At 35.3% G+C, this 20,986-nt stretch overlaps 3 protein-coding genes across 6 annotated transcripts; 2 read left to right on the top strand and 1 right to left on the bottom strand.

Annotated features, from left to right (window-relative positions):
- Positions 1-157: 157 nt before the first annotated feature.
- On the top strand, positions 158-4,164 carry LOC140745442 (F-box/WD repeat-containing protein 4). Its single transcript, XM_073077301.1, has 8 exons — positions 158-451; positions 592-667; positions 962-1,197; positions 1,711-1,952; positions 2,494-2,617; positions 3,032-3,173; positions 3,527-3,661; positions 3,926-4,164. Exons 1-8 carry the CDS (start codon positions 264-266, stop codon positions 4,094-4,096), a joined length of 1,314 nt encoding a protein of 437 aa, XP_072933402.1. The 5' UTR covers positions 158-263; the 3' UTR covers positions 4,097-4,164.
- A 1,071-nt stretch (positions 4,165-5,235) lies between these two features.
- Positions 5,236-6,892, top strand: LOC140745440 (uncharacterized). The gene is made up of 4 exons (XM_073077300.1): positions 5,236-5,609; positions 5,708-5,853; positions 6,277-6,388; positions 6,627-6,892. Exons 1-4 carry the CDS (start codon positions 5,344-5,346, stop codon positions 6,778-6,780), a joined length of 678 nt encoding a protein of 225 aa, XP_072933401.1. The 5' UTR covers positions 5,236-5,343; the 3' UTR covers positions 6,781-6,892.
- Positions 6,413-20,706, bottom strand: LOC140745439 (uncharacterized). 4 transcript variants are annotated; one of them, XM_073077299.1, is made up of 13 exons: positions 20,294-20,705; positions 16,989-18,610; positions 16,439-16,555; positions 15,245-15,405; positions 14,003-14,268; positions 12,429-12,518; positions 11,385-11,473; positions 10,298-10,408; positions 9,665-9,711; positions 9,433-9,532; positions 7,671-7,888; positions 7,139-7,267; positions 6,413-6,726 (listed from the first exon to the last, which is right to left on the bottom strand). In XM_073077299.1, the coding sequence occupies exons 1-12, from the start codon at positions 20,418-20,420 to the stop codon at positions 7,144-7,146; spliced, it is 3,072 nt and encodes a 1,023-aa protein (XP_072933400.1). In that variant the 5' UTR covers positions 20,421-20,705; the 3' UTR covers positions 6,413-6,726; positions 7,139-7,143. The 4 variants fall into 4 exon arrangements, with proteins under 4 accessions (XP_072933400.1, XP_072933399.1, XP_072933397.1 ...); XM_073077298.1 differs by lacking the exons at positions 6,413-6,726; positions 7,139-7,267 and having other exon boundaries at positions 7,641-7,888; positions 17,154-18,610; positions 20,294-20,706; XM_073077296.1 differs by lacking the exons at positions 6,413-6,726; positions 7,139-7,267 and having other exon boundaries at positions 7,641-7,888; positions 14,075-14,268.
- Positions 20,707-20,986: the final 280 nt, after the last annotated feature.

The raw sequence follows: 20,986 nt of genomic DNA, 5'->3' as shown, positions 1-20,986 counted from the left end.
AATATTGTAATTCACAAATAAATATTGAGTTAGATAATCATTATAATACAGTTATCCGCATTGTTTAATTTAACTTAAGGAATATTGGGTATCGATCTTAAAAGTAAAGATTTTAAACTGTTTGTAGAACATTATAATAATCTGTGATGGAATAAGTGACAATAGGAGAACAGCTGATAAATGACAATTGTCAAATCAAGCCAAATCAATGGTGTATTCAATTCAATAAACATCAATATAACAAAATATAATTATTTCATGACATGATCGAATATTCATTACTATGTCTGCCTTATGATGTTTTAATAAATATAATCAAGAAACTACGACCACAGGACTTACGAAATCTTATGATAACATGTAAAACGTTAAGAGATTTGATTATCAATGAAAGTGCTATCTGGAAATGGGTATTCAGAAACAAATTGGTTTTTAATGTAATTTCTAAAAGGTGAGTAAATACTTAAAGTTCGTATTGGAAACTATACATTGTACAACTAAAGTAACATATTACATTATACTCAAGAATTTAAAATGTAAAATCTGTTCAGTTACTATTTTATAAATGAAAAATGTATTATTATTTTGTAGAAACTTGCAGCCTCTCTCATACTACAATCAATGTAGATTATCGAACAACTGGTGTAAAGGAATTTATAGGAATAAGGTAATGTCTTAAACTTTGTTTCTTCATACATGTATTTTTTACTTATAGATTACTTACTTAGATTTATTACTTGTAGTCTTCCACGTTTTTTGAAATTATACATCTTGGCAAATGGCACATTTTTGAAAAACAAATCAGAGTGGGTAATATGTAATTTAATCATAATATCATCTTTTGTCTACTGATTTATTGCTTACTTAAAATTAGTTTGATAACAAAAAAAATGTTAATTAAGCCAATGAAGACTTCTTACACGCATACATAAGTACTCACACACTTTTCTTATAATTTCAGTTAATAGTTCAACATCATGCCAACTACATGCCGTGGCTTAAGTTGCACAACTCAGAAGCTCTATTCTTGTCTTTTCGGTCCAACCTCAAGTGTTACCTGATGGACAAAAAAGGCTTCCCAAATTGTAGGCAACCTCTCTGGAATATAGAAGTACCTAAGGTGATGAGAAATGATGTGCGCACTAATGACATATCAAGATTTATCGTTAAAGACAATGTCATTGTTTGCGGAAACAGGTATAACTGGTTTTAAAAGTTGTTATTTTGAAATGCCATATAAGTAACTAAAATGCCAAGGTAATAAAGGTAGCTTTGTAATAGACAGACCTGCCTTATTTGAGTTACAGATATTATGCAATATGAATGTTTATGTTATATATTTAAATATGATAAATTAAAATTAAATTCATTCAATAATTTCAAAAATCATTTTATAAAACTAAACTCAAACAATCTCCAAATCATTGACATTGAAGGAAAATGGTGAAGTTTATCAATACCCATTACTAATCAATCTGTCCAATGATTTATCCATGATCAATCTATCCAATGTTTTTGCCCATGATCAATCTATCCAATATTTTGCCCATGATCAATTTATCCAATGTTTTGCCCATGATCAATCTATCCAATGTTTTGCTTACCAAAGATTGATAATGGGCATAAACCAAGATCTTAGTTATGGGCAGAAATAGATCACAAGCAACATTAGTAAAATAATTTTATTCATAATCATTATAAATTTTGCAGGGATGGAAGCTCAGCAATATATACTTACACTGCCAACAGGAAACCAAATCTCCTTTACCATATAAGAAACTGTCACCACAATGGTGAGGTGGAAGTCTCGGCGGTAGAATTTATTAGTAGTAAAAGCAATCCTTGTGTTATAACATCATCAGGTTACACTTCAGAACTGTCTCTGTGGTATTGGAAATGGAGAGAGAATGATCAGGATCCAATGCCTCAACTGGAGCACCATATATTCGATTGTAAGTTGAATTGATTTAATAATATGAGCTTATTATATTTATTTTTTAATAATAAAATCACATAAAGTCCATTAATTGTATAACAAACAAAAGTATTTAGTCAAAATTCAGAATTATTAGGTCTGAGATATTTTGAAAGTTTTTTGATGTCATAGTATGTATGATAGTGCATGATTTTTTACTTCCATAGAACATACACATCTCAAAAGAAACATAAAATAAATTTTATTTTAAATAGCTCCAGCTATTTAAAATAAAATTTATTTTTAAGGTTGTTGATGTTTTTTTAGAAATTAAATATCACTTGCTAAACAGTGAAGGAAAAGATCGTGAGGAAACCTGCATACCTAAAAGGTTTATAAAAAAAATAAAAATCTCAAAGGTATGTGAAGTCTACCACCAATACGCACTTGGCCAGCGTGGTGGACTATGGCCTATTCCTTCTTATTACGAGAGGAGACCCGTGCCCAGCAGTGGGTCAGTAATGGGTTGATGATGATGTTTTTTTAAGTACATAAGAATATGTTTTTATATTTTCCAGGTAACACAGATGCTTCACACCCTGTTAGTATGGGCTTAAGATGCCTTGCGGTTAACGAGTCACAAGATAAGTTGGCAATAGGCCTCAACAGAAATAGTAAGCCTCTTTTGCTAGACATCACTACGTACGTAATTTTATTTTTCGTATATAGATTTCTACAGACGTGAAGAAAATATTATGATTTTGTTTGCTAAGTCTCATTTAGCTAATAAATTTAATTTTGCTTTTAGCGCCGCCCTTTTTATCTTAGAACTAATTTATTTCATATTATAAATAGCAAAAAACATTCATTAAAAGTAATAAATGTTAGTCTTGTCAATATTGCTGAGGCTGGAAAAGATTTTCCAGCCCTGTAAGGAAGATTGAAGAATCAAGCATTGAATTCATGGCCTGTCTGCAACCGCTATTCCTGTACAATTGTACATGCGCTACTGTTGCCACTTCAGAATGAACTATACAGAAATATATCACATACGGAATCTATCTTATTTTTTTTTTCATTTCTTAGTCTCATAAATGTTGTATCAATTTTTTTCAGTTGCTATCTCCTGACAAAAGCAGACGACACGAGAAATGCAAGACAAGTGATACGCGATATTCAATGGCACAATGAGAACACCATCGCGTTTGTAACGCACTTCGGAACACTGCAGCTTATTGATGTCCGGACAAATAGTGTTGTATGTTTCATAGGGAATTATATGGTCTTTTTTAAGATATGCTTATTTTGGCGCATTTGGGAAAAAATATCTGAGTATTTTTAGCGTGGGATAAAGTTGCAAGCGCCTATGTAAAACATAATTTATTTGTAGTATTTACTTTCGTATATTGATCGTTTAATCAGATTTTCTTGTAATAAATAAAAATATTGATTACATCAAAGAAGGACGTACTTATATAAGTGATTACGCCATTCTAACACGCAACCAGTTTTTTAAATTAAGTTTCATCGAGATATGAATGATCCTTTAACAGCGAAAGTAATTATATTCTTGATACTAACAAAAATATTTTGATATGTATTGGTTTGCAGGTTTATGAAACAACAGACCCATTCCAGTCATCGTTATATTGCGTAAAATCTGATGGAGATCATGCAATCGTAGTGGGGTCGTCTGAATACTCGCGATGTGTTCTTTACGATTCAAGGTTTAAGAATCATGTGCAGGTATATATGCGAAACTTATTGTATTTCTGGACAGTCAATTTAATTTGGTATTTAAAAAATATTTGTGAATAATTTCTAATGACTATATCGGTTTGAAGGACCAGATTTAATGGATCAAAGAATGAAGTCATATTTTGATTCTTTGTATGTGATTCATGTAAAAAAATAGTAATAATATGTTAATCTCGGTACCCTTAGTATTTTCTACATTATTATTGAACAATTTAAGTTTGATTTAAACTAAGAAATTTAATATTTTTTCAGATATATTTCACACAGAAAACGCCTTCGCCTATATATAGTTTAGACTTCGATTCTACAAAATTAATTGCTGCAGCAGATCGAAGTACAGCTTCACTTAACTTCAACGTACATTTATCTACGACTCAAGTGCGTGACTACTCTCATTCATTCGAAGTTGTACAAAATAGATAATTACACAAACAAAAAAATAATAAGGAAAAGGTTAATAACTAAACAAGAATGTTGGATTTTTTGTTACAAAATGCTATTTAATAAACTTTCATAGATGGCCTACCTGCTTTTTCTATGCATGCGAACCATGTACAGTCATAGATTAGTAAAGATTACTCGCTCCTAACTAGAAAATGTACCCAGTTTTGAGAATTGAAATAGTTGCGTAAAAAAGTTTTGCCACGTCTCCGTGCTAAAATATACCTAAAATATTTGAAATAATTATTTATTTATTATGTAAATTCATGTAAATTACGCAGTATTAGTTATTTATTCGTAAATTTTCTCTAAAAATGTTTTTATTTGTCAAGCATTCAAAAAAAGAACTTACGATAATAAGCCATTTGTGGCTTCATTCAATTTCAAGGCGGCGAAGTATCTTTACTAATCTATGTGTACAGTATTCCTCTTTGATGCGAATTCATACCTTACGTTTTCCTATTCGCAATGAGTTTTTTTAGAAAGGTCGATCGTAGAAAAATTGTAGAGTACTTATATAAAGATTCAATCTGTATATAAAATAGAATACCTTTTGTATGTTTAAGAGGAGAAATCTTATAGTGAAAATAAAATACATAGTCGTTTACGAGGTAGGGCCATCGTTGGCGGACGGAAGTGTGAATGTTGTCTATGAAAGGGCTGTTGTGCACATGAAGTTATAGATAAATATGGAGGCCAGACTTAGAACAAAATCTTGAGGCAAATACCTACGTATCTCCATCCCGCTTTCTGTGGGCCGACCTCTCTTTCTAGTGTGGACTATAGTATTGCTATCTTCTTCTTTAAATCTCCTAGAAAGTCTGCCCACAGAGAGCGAGATGGTGATACATAGGTTTTGCTTCAAGTAGGTATTCGAAGTGTGTTCTCCATATTTACCTATAACTTCATGGTTGTGCATTACACAAACGCAAAAAGTTTTCTTTCCTATATTAGCTTGTTATTTTTATATAGGTACAAACGGGAATAGTAATATAAAAAAATTAAGTATTTTAATTTCATAAGTAAGGTATGTTATCGATGTAAATTGTGTGCATCTTTCCTATATAAATGTCATCAGTGATTATGACATTTCTACTGTCATCCTGTCTTTTTTAATTTTTTTAATTTCATCTGACACTGACACTTGGCCGACTGACCGGGCCGAGTCAAAAATGAATTAACCAATATTCTGGAAACAAATTCAAAATCCGTTAATTCTTTCGTGAACAATGTTTAGAAACAGATTATTTGGTGTGTTAAAATCAGCTCTGGCATTAAATAGACGTACATTTGTCGCGAAAACTCGTAATGTTGTGCCCATCACCTTCGGAATTGCTACTGCGGTATTTTGTGAGGGAGTTGATATGCGATTGCCCTGGGATGAAGAAACCTTAGAACACGACTTCTTGATTCGGCAAGCGACAACTGTAAACGTTAATGCAGCAACGCAGCTCCTTACTGTCACCCTTGTAGCCATTCAAGATACCAGCGAAAGGTACTGCGTAATTTGATTTTTATATTATTATCTGCAATTTTTATATTATTGTATTAATAATTTGTCTTCAATTACTAAATTTCATATTTTTATTTTAGGTTAAGAAATGCCTTATCAAGAGAGATATGTCTGATAAGGCAAGCTTTAGAATGGGGTGAAGGGACACCACCTCAACACTGGGACGAGTTAGTCGCTATCCGTGGCTCATTGTGCGATCTCAACCACAATTTGAGGACTCTTCTTAGTAAGTTCCACTGTTTCATTTAATAACATACATGCCATCATAGATTCGAGTATCATATCTATAGGGAAAAAATTCTCAAATCACATAAGAAATAGATTTAAATTGGGAAACAATTCTCACCGAAAATATGTTTTCTAAATTACTGAACCAGATGTGAATACTGTTTAGTTAGGTATATAATACTTAATTACACATAATATCATAGGGCTTAAGCACAGAGTGCCCATGATAACACATCTATTGTGACTTCGTCATTAAGGTATACTTTCAAACCACAAATCTGATCTTGAGTATGCTGTGGATCTCCCTCATAATGAAGAGAACCTGCTCAATAATGGTAAAAAAATGATAGAGTAGACTCGATTCTCATATAATTTACTATTCTGGCATATTTTAATATTTGTTATATTTACTGATTAATAGGTTACATGGATTATGCAGAGAAATTAGCAACCGTAGCAGCAGAGATATCATACTTATCTGGCAACATTGCAGCATCGGACGCCATCTGTGAGAGGATAGACCATGCATGCAGGTTTGTAAAAGTAAAACCTTATACAGTTATATAAAAATCTTTAATAAAGTGTAATATGTTCTTAAATTAAGCCAAATGTGATGAAAATAACAAATGTTTTACTCAACTAAATATTATACAACAATAGACACCTTAACATTGTAATAGAGATTAAATAAAATTCATAGTTAGGCAAAATAATACATATCATATTGATCATACACATACTACGTAAATGATGGCAGTATTTTATTTACAGGACTTGCAACACTCAAAAACAGTTGACCCACATTCTCCAGCAGGAGAGTTTGGAGATCCAACAGCAAGCCATCGTCAGTTCGCCACACCTCGAGGAGAAACTGAAAAAAGACCAAAGTGAAAAAGTTTACAAAACGAAGCTGCAACCTCCTTAAGTCATTAATATTCATACTAGTCAAATTTCTAATGCACAATTTCAAAGAGTTAATAGACTTTATAAATTTAATGTAAATATGCAGTAATATATTAGATAGTAAGAACAGTAAATGTGTGTTTTTTATTTAATTTAATGACCAATCCATAATTATTAACGTAAAAGCAGCAGACTAAAGGTTCATTTTTTTATCACTAATCTCTTATTTTACTGTCTGAAGAAAGTATGCTAAATGTTACTGAATATATTTATAATGCTAGTAAAAAAGTTTGTACCAAAAAGACTAGCCATAAGCTACTCTAAAAGTTGAAAATATATATTTTCTATTGCCTGCATAACAAAGATAATTTTATATGTACCTGTATTAAAATGTAGCATCCTTGTTGAGATGAGTTTCAATGTCAACTCGACATATGGGGCAGTGTTTGTTTGTGCTGAGCCACTGGTCAACACACTCCATGTGAAATAGGTGCATGCACGGCAATCGTCTGTAAATTTAAATTTACAATTTACTCTCATGTAACATTGTATCATATAATTATCAACTTTTACAATGACGATAAGTGTTTTTATAATTGTGTTTTTAGATGAAAATCGACTTCTAGATTATTGGTCCGAGACTAAAATCCTAGGTACGCATGTCTAAATTTCAAAGTCATGTATGAAATGAAAATTACCATTTGCTATAACAGAAAAAAATCTTCGTGACGAAACAGACACGTCTTGAGTTTAAAAAAGGCTCTCAATGGTGCTCGAAGTCTACTTACTCACACTTGACCAGCATGGATAAAATGGCTGACAAGCATTAGTGGTTAGACCATGGATTATGGCCTAATCTTTCTCGGTGACTTACGCGACAGTTATGAGTTGACGATGAAGAACATCAGTTACCTGCAATCCGAGTCCACCTCGAAGATAGATAGACAGATGGTGCATTTCTCGTCCTGGTGGTGCGGCGCGGGGCGAGCGTACGCGTGGCGGTAGGTGTTGCGCTCGATGACCGCGCGCGAGGCGCCGCGCGTGGCGGCCCGGCGCGCCGCCTCCGCCGCGCGCACCATCGCCGCCATGTGCCCCACGGCCGCCAGACCGCCGCCCGCACCGCGGGGACTCTGCGCAAATAGACGCACACATTAATTTTTTTATACCAAGTAGTTTTTTTTACAACAAACGTTTTTTATATCAAATTTGTAAAAATACATATTGCAAATGGGTTGACTAAAAAATTTCACTCCAATATGATTAAAAATATGATTAATACTTTAAATTAATTTAAAAATATATTTAAAAATAATTCATTTTTGTTTTTTTGTTGTTACTTTAAATTAATTAATTAAATTATTAGACAAATTCCATAGCAATCAAAAGTATGAAGCATATAGAATATGCAAACGTTAGGTTGACTATTTTCCTTATACTTGTTCATATATTTATTTATGTTTTATATTACCAAAAAATACATATGTTACTATACAGGGTGAATTTTTAAAACGGGCCTTCAGGGCCAAATCCGAAACTATAAGGATTAGCGAAAAATGCTGAAAGGAGATACGAGGCCGATTTTAATAAAAACTAAGACTGCATCATTACTTTTTTAAAATAACTTTTTCCCTAGCCGGGAATCAAACGAGTTCATTTTGAAAAAAATACACCCTCTATATTATTCCATTATCTGATAGTGTTGCTTATAAGGATCAAAATCTGGGAAGTAATGATAAATGACAAACTAAAGGAAAAGCCTCAATTTTAAGAAAATACATATTTTTTTATACTAATTTGGCAGTTAAGTTCCCGCCATTCATCAATTTAAACATTTCGCGTATTAACAATTTTTTGGCTCAATGTTTCAAATCATTCGAAATGGACGTTTTGTTCTTCAAGAATTTATATTTTTATGTCCGACTTAGTTAAGGTTACTTTTAGGACCATTATAACAGATTTAACTTGTTATGGGCCGAGTTTCGTTTAATACAGATGTAAAATTGACAATTTGCGAGAATGTCTTTTTCGAGTCAAATCCGAGTGATAACTAAACAAAGAGATATAGAAAATTATATTTACTGTTGAAACGTAGTTATAAACAACAAACAATAACAATTTACTATTTAATCACTTATCTATTTTTATTAAAAAATAAATCCTAAAAACGGCGGTAATTTACTTGCCAAACTATTACTTTCTCATACTAAGCTGTATGTCACGGTTATAACATCGAATAATTAGTTGATCAACCAACAAATTCTTCAATGGTATGACTTACGTATGTTTCTAAAGAATTACACATAAATCATTTGTTATGTATAATCCTTAAGGATTAGTATGGCAATGTATGGAAAAATATGTATTTTCTTCAAAATTTTCCTTTTCCTTTAATTTGTCACATAACATTACTTCCCAGAATTTGATCCTTATAAGCGACACTATCAGATGGTGGAATAATATAGAGGGTGTATTTTTTTTTAAAATGAACTCTTTCGATTCCCGGCTAGGGAAAAAGATATTTTAAAAAACTAATGATGCAGTTTTAGTTTTTATCAAAATCGGCCTCGTAACTCCTCTCAGCATTTTTCGCTAATCCTTATAGTTTCGGATTTGGCCCTGAAGGCCCGTTTTAAAAATTCACCCTGTATAAGTCTTTATCTAATTATATACGCACCATAAGGGATGGTTGAAGCGACGGTTGAATAGAGATATGCAGGTGTGACGGATGCATTTGCAAGTAGTGATGCATATGGTGGTGAATGTGCTGTCCTTCCCTGAAAAATAATTATTAATTTTAAAATAAGAAACATTCGATATAATTTGTGTCCGACGGAAGGCCTATTGCTGGCCGAAGCAAAAGTTTAGGTCGGAAAGTAGTTTTTTAATTAAAGCATAGGGTCACTTACATTAACATATGCCCTTGCATATCACGTTGTTCAATATCATCAGGGTACTGAAATAAATGAAAGTAATCAATTAATTATTTATCATATAAAAAATACAAGTCAGTTACCCCTTTCGTCGCATTGTGGTTTCAAAATAATTAGAATCATGTAGTTAAGTCACTATACATGCAATTTATCTTCCAACTAGTTTGTTTAAAATGTTAGTAAATTATAGCAAAATAGCAGTTACATATGTCACTAACAATGTTCTAGTAGGGAGACCGATTTTTCTAACAGTAAAACTTAATATAAGGATTATAACCTTTTGTTTATGTGAATATTTCAGGTTTGTGTCTGAGATTTTCTGTCCCCGTGTGTCTGCAAAGTATGTGAGCTATCTCTTTGTGGGTATGCGTGTATTTGTCTTTGCACGTGTGTATGTGTGCGTGTGTGCCGTTTCCGAGTATGTGTGCGTGTACAAACCTGTGTGTGTTGCGTGTGTGCCGAGTCCGAGCGTATGAGTATGTGTGTAAGTCTGTATTTGTCTGCGTGTGTGCCGTTTCTGAGTATGTGTGTGAGTGTGTAAGCCTGTGTGTGTGTGTGTGTGAGAGCGTGCAAGCCTGTGTGTGTGTGTCTGTGCGTGTGTGTACGTACGAAGACGTTGGCGCGCGGCGGCATGTGCGGCGGCAGGTGCGGCGCGAAGGCCGGCAGCGCGGCGGGCAGCCCGCAGCTCAGCTCGCTCATCATGCTGCGCCGCTGCACCTCCTGAACAGACAAATACCACAATAAAAGGAAACACCCTACAACTCGCATTTAGAAGTTATACCTTTTTCACAAGGTTATTTCACTAGTTAGTAAAAGTTGTGCTAAGTTTGGGCTATAGGTTTGAACTGAGTTGTCCCTGTAGTTCATGCACAAATAATAGGGCTACGGTATCCCCTGCCTGTCGACAGAAGTGACTAAAAGGGGGCTTCCGGGGTCGCGGGTGGCAAGAGTGGGAGCTCGAACCGCCCGGCCAACGACCCCGGAAAGGATGGCGGTATGTGTGGTCGCATATCATGGTATGCACCAGACGGTGTGACGAGCGCCAAGCTACCTGGGCGGAGCCCGACGGGGCAACGCGCTAAGAGGACTCCGGTTGCGTTCCTTTGGAGATCCCGGATTCCTTTACGCAGCGCCGAGGACGGCCACCAGGGGGGGTTATAGTGCATTAAGACCCCACGTAACCCTGTGTCGTTCTCACGGCATCGGGTACCTTTTGAAGGTTTCACCCTCGTGAACGAAAAAAAAGTTTGAACTGAGTGGTACAGTAAATATATAATGGCAACGACAACCATTTGAATCTGTGATAAATTGGTTGATCCTTCTATACGAGCCAGAGTTATTGACGTTTTAAACATTTATATTAATAGTTTTTCAGGTTGTCATTGGTTCAATCTTGCGATGCCAAAAGGGCGACCAAATAATGGAAGACCAAATTATGCTATTCTAATTGTATATAAGTTATTGTAACTGTTTGAAAATGCACTTCGCACGGTATAATAAACTTCATTGTAGACAAAAATGGAAAATAATATGATTTAAAAATAAAAAACGCATTTTGTTAACGCTAAAAATGATAAAGTCTGGTTCTTCAACCTACAGATGATAAACCATATTCAAAGCCATGTTACCTTTTTGTACAAAATTCCAATTTGTTTTGTGAAAATACATTTTTGTTAAATTAAAATAACAAACTCACAAGCATATGCTGTTGTCGCCGCCACAGTCGCTCGTGTACAAGGTAGGGCGGCGGCGCGATGGGCACCGCGTCACGTCGTCTCCAACTCACTGAAACCATAGACATGTATAGATATCTCACCGCCTTGTAATTGAAGGAAGCCATTAAATGGCTTGAACGGCTGACAGTCTGTCAGACATTTAATGGCTGTCATGGTGAAATTTACGCGGAACAATGTTGACATGCGCAGTTAAGTGGTGCAAAAACACGAAATCGAAGAAAAAGTGCGGAGAAATATCGTTTCATTCGTAAATGCTCTAAATTGTAACTACATTGTTTTTAATATTTTTCAAACACGAAAATACATGACAGTGACAATTTCAATTGTCAATACTGGTTACATTTTCTTGTTAGGAGTGAGTAATCTTTACTAATCAATGACTGAAACAAACAAATTTTACTTACAAGTACTGACAATCCATGTTCATGCCAATTTATTTATCAATGTGTTTAAGGTATGTCTATGTATACGATAATTTATTTTGTTTGAGGGCGACGTTACAACCGACATACATATTTTTGTCTTGTAGAAATTATGAGCACGTGTATTTTGGTTTGAAGAGTATGATAAAACAAGGTGGTGATGTATAATGTTAAGATTACAATCTCTCTAAATTCATGCGCCATGCATATGAACTCAAATGATCCGATTTTTTTTCTTTTTTATGATATACTAATAGCAGACGAGCATGCAGTCCTCCTGAGGGTAAGTGGCTACTGCCGCCCATGGACATCTGTAATCAACCCCAGATAGAATAAGATATACCTACCTGAGGTCGGCCACAGATGCTCCGTTACCCGTGAGGACTAAGCTGGAACGCCTCGGAAAAGTATGTCTCCCTTACCACACCCTTCAAAACGGAACACAGCAGCGCCTAGCACTGCTGTTATTAGGTAGAAATAGGTGAGGCGGCTGTGCCGTCGGAGTCGAACCATAGAGGGTTCTACCACCTTTCAATAAAACATTTACCAATATAAATAATAAAATATATTTATCCAACTCACCATGCGCGTCCGGCGGCGTGGAGGGGATGGGGATGAACGGGGGGTGCGCGGGCGGTACGTGCATGTAGCCGGGCGCTTCGCACTCGCCCACTGCGCCGGCGGACAACATTCACGTGAGCACGCAACCACATATACCGCGGGTTAGTTACACCGGGGATGCTATGGAGCTCCGTAAAATAATCGAAACTATATGTTATTCGAAATGGGCATGATGACAAATTTTGAAATCCCCTTCTATAATGTAGGTACATGTCTACTGATTCTAAAAATCGTATTATTTTGGCGGTAGATTCAGTATTAACGAAAATATTAGCATTTTTAAAACAAATTTTGAATTAAACGCGAAGACGCTCACGGTTGTCATGGCGTCCGCATGTGACGTCACGTTTGGATATCCCATAGAAAAGTTCAAGCAATACGGTGACACGCCAAAAAAATGACTTCATTTCGCCCCGATTAGTGTTTCAGACAAGATGGCCGATTGCAGTATTTTATACTTTTATTTTATTGTTTAGTTGTTATTAAAACTAGGTCATTTTTGAGAATGCTTAAAACAATGTTTTTGATTAAATCATTTATTCTTTGATTTTTTAATACTGTCATCATGCCCACTGTGATCGATTCCGATATAAGTTTTCAATAATTTTGGATAAGGGCGAAGATAAATGAAAAAGTATTATGAAAAGTTTTCGCTAAAACAATCCGATGCTGTTTTATTACTGTACGAATATAATCAAGTCATTACTTATATGTATTTTATTCACATTATAATTCCTTAAAATTATCAGTAAAATAATCCGGTAGTATCGGATGATCCGAAAATTCCATATCCAAAACCGTTATATCTATTTCAATAAATCCGTTTCAATATTCAAATGTGAAATTTCATAATTTTCAATTCCATAACATCCCTAGTTTTCATGATATTTTTCCTAGTCCTACGTGTAAAAATTCTCTGTTGAGCGTAGACGAAATAACCAAATAGACTCCGTATTCTTTCGTATTCCGTATTATTCAGTAGACTTTATGGTATTAATATCTGCCAAAGAAGTTATTCTCCTATTAAATTTGGCTAAAAATCTGCGCTCTTCTTTCTGTGTAATCTGCACATGACTAAATAAATATTTTTAAACTAAAAAATACAAATTAAAAATTAGAGTTTATTTGGTTATTTCATCTATGATATAGCAAGGTTATTCACTAGATAAGCGCTGTATGTAAACAACTATATTATACATATGATACAACTATCCTGATATAGGAAGAGGAGCACAGCCAGGGTTGGATTTGGAGAAATTGATAAAATTTGTAAAATATATTTTATATGCAAGGATATGTACTTTTACATTTATTATAGTTTCTTGATATCACAAAAAGTGTAACCTACACGTATTGTATAATTAGTAGTGTTTGCAATATTTCATAGACATTTTTTTTATTTCTATTATGGACCTTGTTCTTGTGGTGGCCCCGGATCGGAAGCCCCGCCTGGTATTCCCCAAATGCAGCCCTACATACATTTAAAATTAGCATAGGTTTCAAGACGTAAAGTTAAGTACAGGTTGCATACTAACCGTGCGCGTCGGGCGGCGTGCTCGCTGTCCGCTCCGAGAGGTCGTAAACGCCAGCGCGTATCGCATACTGACCGTGCGCGTCGGGCGGCGTGACGTGCGCGGGCTGCAGGCAGTGCGAGGCGGGCGGGTGTGTGTGGCCGTGCGCGTGCGCGTGCGTGTGGCCGTGCGCGTGCGTGTGGCCGTGCGCGTGGTTGTGCGCGTGCGTGTGCGCGTGCGCCGGGTGCGGCCCGCAGCAGCAGCCGCGGCACGCCATCACGCAACGGACCCTGGCCAATTGAATTATTTGTTAGTAGTTGCGCTAAACAATTTCTGATTGCTTACGTACATTTGTTTTTATTTTAGATTAGTTACTAAAAAAGTATGTTAACTATGTTTTTATTAAATGTTTGAGCGATGGCTAAGGGATTTCCAGCACTCAAATAGTAAGATTTAGACAATTATTAATTAGTCATTCAGCGCAATGTAGCTTGTCATTACTTTAATAGCCTAGTAATCATTGGGGCCATATGTACATAGATCATAAATAATAGAAGACTTCGTCTGATAACTTGCCATCTTTAGTTTTTATTAAAAAAAGCTCCTACCTTTATCTAACAATACCTTAAGAAACATGCATAATGGTAAGGCATAGACACTATATTTTGTTGGAAACCACAAATTAGACACATACAAATTAGTGACAGTGTATTTTCCTGTACACAGCAGATGGCACTAATATTTGAATTTGCATTATTTTGATATTAATTGTAACATACCTACATGACTTAAAATTTATATACATGTATCATACATATTTATATATTTATCATTAAATAAAAATAGTTTAGACTTTATTTTAGTTTTTGCACGATGAATTTGCTTTCGTATGCGCATTTCTATCTCAGGACACTGGAAGAGGTTTCATTTTGAAATAAACAGTCCTGTGTAATGTATAATCGCATATCGTGAGTACACGTTACATAATAAAATGTGTCAATTCCGCGATTATTTTAGTCTAAAATCATATATATAATGTTTGCTATAATGTTTGCTATTATTATTTTCCGTGTACAAGAACTTGTAAATAAATAAATAAATACCTAGTCGACGCCGTCGTCAGGACTATCACGACCTGACGACGGCATTAGGAATGTCTAATCCTAAATGGTGTTGATTACAGATGTTCATGGGCGGCAGTAGCCACTTACCATCAGGTGGACTGCATGCTCGTCTGCTACTCCTGTATTATAAAGTATACAGTACCTAGTCCTGAGCATGGGGTTGAAGGGCTGGTTGGTGGCCTGCTGCGGCTCGTGATAGCGATGTGGGCGGTTGTCGGGCGGCGGCGCGGTCTCCGTCGCCGCGTTCGTTGTGGTGGGGGGCGCGCGCTCCGGCGACGCCGTTGTCAGGTCTATCACTACCCGCTGTTAACAATGATGGGATAATATTGTTAGAATCCTTATCCTTACTAATATTATAAATCCGAAAGTAACTATGCTGTTTGTCTGTCTGTCTGTCTGTCTGGTTGTCTCTTCTTCACGTCCAAACCACTGAACCGATTTAAATGAAATTTTGTACAAAGATAGTCTGAGACCCGAGAAAGGACATAGGATAGTTTTTATCCTGGAAAGCCCTCGGGAACCAGGGATGACGATCTAAGATCGATTAATCGGAGAATCGATCTTTTGGATCCAAAAAATCGATTATTTTAATCGATATTATTAAGGATTGAATCGTAAACTATGCATTTGATCAAGTGATGATCTTTAGCAAAGTTGAAGGTACGGATTTTCAGTTTTATGTATGTTAGTATGTTATATTATTTTCTTTTGACGCGGGCGAAGCCGCGGGCAAAAACGAGTTATGAATAAAAACAAAAAAATCTCAAAGGTATGTGAAGTCTACCAATACGCACTTGGCCAGCGCGGTGGACTATGGCCTAATCCTTCTCATTATGAGAGGAGACCCGTGCCCAGCAGTGGGACAGTAATGGGTTGATGATGATGAATTAATAAATAACGCGTTATACATGGACTGTTTCGCGCTACGGTCACCTTTTATAGGTGCAATGGAAAGACGGCACATGAATAGCCAAGAAATAATCGGCCAAGTGCAATTCGAACTCGCAAACGGAGGGTTCTGTAACGGCAACTTTTTATTTTTATTTTTAGCATTTGTTATCATAGCAGCCATTGCAGTAAATGCATTGTGAAAATTTTAACTCTACCTATTACGGATCAATAGATAAATAGCTGACCCGGCAAACTTTGTACCGCCTCAAAATCTATTTATCAAATATATTTCAAATAAAATATAGCCTATGTTACTCGTGGACAATGTAGCTTTCGAATGGTGAAAGAATTTTTAAAATTGGTCCAGTAGTTTTTGAGCCTATTCATTACAATCAAACAAACAAAGTTTTCCTCTTTATAATATTAGTATAGATATAAAACTTACAGTGTTCTGTTCTTCCCCTAGCACCTGAACATCATCATCAGAACTGTCAGACACCCAGTCCAGCTGCAGATCTGGCGCGGACAGCAAGCTGCCCTCCGTTTGCGTTTGGGAGTCAGACTGAAACAGAATTGCAAAACAATTTGAAAATATTCTACATTATATTAGTATAAAACATAATAATTTGTTTACAAGATTAATACCCACATAATATTATGCTACGTTGGCTAAGTTACCGCCAAATTTTTAATACAAACAATATAGCATATCATTAAAATATTTTTGGCTGTATTTTTTAAATAAATGATTCGAAATATGTTTTGTTCTTTCGGAATATATGTATTTTGGTTCTTGTATGAGTCAATTTAGATTATAAATGTCAAGTTGCTATTGTTTCTATGAAAACGAAATATTGAAAACCATGTTAAATGCTGAAAAGAAATTGTAAACAAGGAAAAAACATTATCAAGTAATCATTTGCTAATTTTTGATTAAAATAAAGGGATGTAAATGGAAGCTCTAATTAGATATATCTGTTATAGTATAGTTTTACCTGGTATATGATATTAATGGCATTATAATTTTCTGCCTGTGAGCCTGAGCTCGTACCGGGCTGTGGTTCTGAAGGCCTCTGGTTAACCTGACAGTCTCCTTCAGCGTTAACGACACAACACTTCCTTCCTTGCCGAGCTTCCAATTTCACAGAAATATTACTTACATCTGCATTCACTTGAGAAATCTGTTGGCTATTACTGGGTTCTGTCTTCACATTACTCTGTATCGATACTTCGATTTTTACAGGCGCCATAGAAGTTGATTGTTGAGGATTTTCAGGCCGTTGCGGTGAAGAATCACCTTCAATTTTAATTACAGATGGCTGAGCACCAGGCTCTTCTTTTATTTGAGAACTTGCTGGTGTAGAATTCGATGATCCCGCCCCAGCATTTTCGCCATTGGTTGTGGACCGTCCAGCCCACCTCTTGACTCTCGGGTGGTGGTGGTAGTGGTGATGGTGGTGAGGATGCGGTGCATTAAGATAGCTATAATTAGTTGGGCTGGAATTACAATCAGTATTTTGGTCCCCTTGGGAATGTATGCAGCTTCTCTGTGGGGTTGCTCTGAATGTTGGGTTGTTATGGGAGTTAGTGCAACTGGAGCCTGTGGTCTCTTGTTTGACTTGTGTGCAGGTGCTGTTGCGAGGCATTGCCGTTGTCGTGGAGGCCTGCTGCATGCCTGAGGTATTTGGTAACCTTGAACAACCATATTCTTGTTGCATGGTGTCGCCACCTTCAGAGTTGCTGTCCCTTTGTGCAGTAACGTCGCCATTCTCTCGAGGCTCTGTTTTGATACCTACCCTAGAATTACCAACGGGATGACTATAATGAGATCTGCTACTTGAAACATCCATATTTGAGTTAGATGAGCCAGGAGAACTCTCATGCTGTCGTTTTCCTGTAGTAGATCCATTGTCTTCCTCTTCGGAACTGACTTCTATTAGGTTTGAATTACCTTCATTCTCTCGCGATTGTCTTCTCCTAGGTGATATGTTTAAACGGCGACTAGGTCTTTCTAAATTATTAGTAGTACTCCCATTCATAGTTGTGATAGGGTTATATGGAACACCAATAGCGGGCGGCAGTTCAAATGACATACGTGTTATGCCGCCATTTTGAACCTGCATTGGATTATTGCTGAGATCATAATTAACAGGTTGTGGTAAATAGTTATCTTCTCCGAACCGGAAAGGGGTTACTCCGAAGACTCCAGCATGTCTCAAAGGTGGAGGGTAGTGGGGATAGTTAGGAAAATAGTACCCTCCGTGCATAGGTAGGGGTGGTTTTGGTTGGTAACGAATATTGACATCTGGGTGCCTCTGACCGTTACCATCTGTACTATCTGGATTATTCCTTCCAAGGGCATAATCTAAGGAACTGGAGCTATCCGGTAGAGGCTGATACTCCTCAGGCACAGGTGTGTGTGAAGTACCCGGTTGTTCGAGTGGTGCCAAATTGACTTCAAAGAACTGTGCAGGTGAAGTTGAATTAACTGAATTCGAGGAGATGGCATTCTTTGGTGTTTGTGCACTTCTATCAGTTGAAGTCGCTTCGGAAGTTGCAGATAACATTTCTACATCATCATCACTCTCAGCAAACAGAGGCTCGCATTCTGTGTCCTCTGAAAGAAGAAATAATACATAATGATTTATGAACTCTTATACAATATCTAAGCAATAACAACAATCAATATGTATTTTTAATTACACTGGTCTGCAAAAAAAAATCCTCCTTTAAAAAATTAGGCCGTAAATAAGAAGATTTTGATGCTCTGAATCGGTTCCCGGTGGCAGATTTTTTCTATCATGTCTAGATTTTTTTAAATGAATTAAGTATTTTCCAAAATATCATACATAAATCGCTATAACTTGTGAACATAGAGGGTTATCATGTTCAAACAAAAATTAAAATGATTGCCAATAATAGGCCGTACTGATCCATGAAAAAAAAACAAAGAAGTCATCTTCTAAGGAAAAAAAACAGATTTGTGTAAAGACAGTATGTAATTTTTTTAGGTTAAATTTCAGTAATTGTAATTTCCTCAAAATAATCTAGGCTTTTTAATTTTTTTTATTATTCAATGTAATTCTACGTCGTATTAGCTATAAGTAGTATACACGAGTATTTGTAGTATAGTATTTTCTAGGTAATACAAAAGCTGACAGCTTATAAAGCTTTAGTATGCAATATGTCACTCAAAATTCATTTTTTGGACCCGCAAGTAGCTTTCTCTCTGAAAAATCTCGGTGCTGTATCAGATAAGAATGTTGTAAGGTTTTATCAGGATATTATACGTATTGAAAGACGCTACAATGGAAAATGGTCAGCAGCAATTCTTGCTGATTTTTGTTGGTCGATTCGCCGAGAAACTTCCATGGAAACAATGAAAAGAAAAATTCTACAAAATAGCTTGAATTATATTATCATATTGAGACAAACATACTGATATTTCTACAACTTGTGCCTGTAAAAAGAACATATTTCGCTGTAAAGCTTAGACTGTAATCTTGTTTTACTGTTATAATTGTTTTTATTTTGATAATATTATTTTTGAAATAAATTGGTAGTATATTTGAAATCTATCTGCTGCATTTATTTGTCGCATTAAATTCCATGTTTAGAGTACCAAATATGTTGTTTCTATGCATGAAAACAATGAGGAGAAGAAAAATTTTTTTTTTGCAGACCAGTGTTATCTATAAACAGGAATTTGTCTTGAATGCTTATACCACCATATACTAGATGCCACAGGTGGATTGCATGCTAATTTTTTACTTTATTAAAATAAAAAGGTATGTTTTTTATATTGTTTCGAATTTTTTACATAAAAATATGTACTGATTTCGAATTATATACATATATGAGGTGACAGAAAAGTTAGAACTTAATTATTTACAGTCAGTTTTAAATTACAAGGAATCTAATTCATGAAAATTTTATCTATAGTTCATTTATTATAAAGAGGATTTGTTTTTATAGTATACATGGTGTAGTCTCTGAAAGTACTCAACTTACTCTTGATATTTTTTTTACTAACCACAAGCTACACTCCTTATTCTTATAAAATTTAGCATTATTTTATGAAGTATGTAGCAAAAAGGCATGGTTAATTGGTTGGCTTTCAAACAAAGTGGCAGGGTTCTTGATTTACACAAATACTGTTAATATAAACACAATCGCATTGGCAAATTCTAAAATAATAAACAAATACGAAACCTATTAAGAGCATGTTGTCCTACATATTAATACACAAACTAAATATTATTATAAAATATGGAAGGGTAACGATTGTAGAATATTATACCATTTCTTGGCGGATTATCAGATGCTGTCGATGTGAAGGCTGTATCCAGAATAGCTCCTAATGAAGATGGCCCCGGCAGATCCCACGCCGGCTGATCCTGTTCCTCCTCGAACCCCTTTTCAGCCATTATAAATTATTTTTAAGTCTCATATTGTTCTAAATGAACATTATTTTCCTTTACACTTGAGCACCAGAACTTGTCAACACATAACTGTCACAATTAAAACATAGTACACGGAAAATTGAAATATGTTTTATCATTAGCACATTATGAATAATCGGACATTGTTGTATTGTTTAATTTCATTATTTTTAACTCAATAGTATAAAATAGTTCAGAAATAAATAATGCGACATCACGACCTATTCTATCTATCCTGTTTTTTTTTCACATTCACATACATAGTATACACACAGTAAGCATAAAATCACAGATAATTAATTGAAATTTGAACCGGTATCACATAATACATTATGATGACTATGGGACTACGTTATATGTGGGTTGTCGGTTGTACGACCAATGATGGCGCATTTAACATTGTAGTGTAGGATATAAATAAATGATCTTTAAGATTAATCTAATTTTTATTTCTGTCTAATAGCAAACCTTAGAAGAATCCTAATGTCCTTTACTCATTTGGCATTAGTATGAGTTTTTTTACGACTGATCGAGTCAAGTCGATTTTCGAT

Source organism: Epargyreus clarus, unplaced genomic scaffold (genome assembly GCF_041222505.1).
Source record: "Epargyreus clarus isolate Ecla_fem2 unplaced genomic scaffold, WU_Ecla_fem_2.2 ptg000010l, whole genome shotgun sequence".
In the NCBI taxonomy this organism is placed as follows: Eukaryota; Metazoa; Arthropoda; class Insecta; order Lepidoptera; family Hesperiidae; genus Epargyreus; species Epargyreus clarus.
Note: the sequence above shows the minus strand (reverse complement) of the source record. Positions and strands in the feature narration are given on the sequence as shown.